The sequence below is a fragment of the Pterocles gutturalis genome, unplaced genomic scaffold (assembly GCF_000699245.1).
Source record: "Pterocles gutturalis isolate BGI_N339 unplaced genomic scaffold, ASM69924v1 scaffold42359, whole genome shotgun sequence".
Taxonomy (NCBI): Eukaryota; Metazoa; Chordata; class Aves; order Pterocliformes; family Pteroclidae; genus Pterocles; species Pterocles gutturalis.
Window position 1 is genome coordinate 1 of NW_010137200.1, and position 1,301 is coordinate 1,301.

At 53.0% G+C, this 1,301-nt stretch overlaps 1 protein-coding gene across 1 annotated transcript in view; it reads right to left on the minus strand.

Annotated features, from left to right (window-relative positions):
* Positions 1–67: 67 nt before the first annotated feature.
* Positions 68–1,301, minus strand: part of LOC104468429 (disks large-associated protein 1-like) — a gene marked incomplete at its 5' end in the record, with an annotated part of 15,961 nt that continues 14,727 nt past the window's right edge. Inside the window, one exon of the mRNA XM_010082544.1 lies at positions 68–874. Coding sequence (XP_010080846.1) covers positions 665–874 — 210 coding nt within the window. The remainder of the gene's footprint in view (positions 875–1,301) is intronic.

Consider the following 1,301-nt stretch of genomic DNA (forward strand, 5'->3'; position numbering starts at 1 on the left):
GTAACTCCTTAAATTCAGGTGAGAAGGTGTGATTCAGAGGTTTAGAATAAAGTGCGCCATCTGCTTTAAAAAAAACAGTAATAAAAAGAAGGGAATCTGAGTCATAGCTCCTTTCATCTTTTGTGAGGAAGACGGCAGAGTCCGAAAGGATCACCCTGCATGACTGAAATTTCCAAAGTCCCCTACAGTTTGATATTGCTGTACACTGGGTAACAGACTAGCTTTAGGTCAACTAAAGATCATGAGTAAGTTAAATGGAGCATCTACTGTACAGGTGCGTGGGTGTGTGGAAGTCTGAGCGCTGCGTTTATTTGTTTCAAACAGAAAAAAAAAAAGGATCGTACTTGTTTACATGAGGCAAAGTGGCAGCATCAGTACATGTGACAAAGCATCATGATGACATGGGCGAACCTTCAGAAAGCAAGGGTGATTAGAGGACATCTCTCGGAGGACCGACAACTACGCCACGGCAGTGGAGTTCACTGGGAGCATCGGGGCAGCTGCGTACAGAGAGAGGGGAGAGGGAGAGGTGGGGACAGGGAGCGAGAGAGGGGGGGGGAGGAGGAGGTACAAATACTTTGTGGTGACCTTGAGCAGGAGCCTAGAGGGGCAGATTATACATGAGGCTTGTCTTGCCAGAGAGAGTCCTCCCGGTCGGATCCCTTCATAGCCTCGTCTGGGCTTCGGGGATGTATATCTCAATGCTTTCGGCGCTCTCGGTAGCTGAGTTCTGTCGGACCGATGCAGCGCGCTTGGCAGCCATCAGCCGTTTCCGGGCCTCTTGACGCTGCGAGCTTTCCAGAGAGCGTTCTCGTATGAGTGGCACCTGACCTTTCGATGGCTTCTTTGGCACTGGAGGAGGGACCCTTCTCTCCTGATCAAAGCAGAAGGTTAATGGCATTATACAGCTTCTCAGGGAAAGGCGGGAAAAACTAGGATATGTCAGTAGTTAGAACACACATTTTACCTAAAGTTTGTTAGTTCTTATCTGCCTTTCTGTCTTCAGTGAACTGGCTTTTGTGCTCAAGGGTTCATAAACACAGGGCAAGGGCAAAGGGGATGGGAGGGCCGGCCGCAGCGCTACTTCTCCTCGGGGACGGTGAGTGTGAAAGGCCCGGCGCTGCCAGGGCCCAGGCCCCCACTGCTCACCGCTTAGTGCGGCTCCCCGGGGCCGGGGGGGATCCCGGTGTCTCCTCCCTGTGCCGGGGACTGGAAAGGAGAGCATCTCAGACGCCACCTCCCACCGCCAGCACAGTCACCTGCGGCTGGGGAGCGAACACCCCCCTCCGCCGAGGAACTCC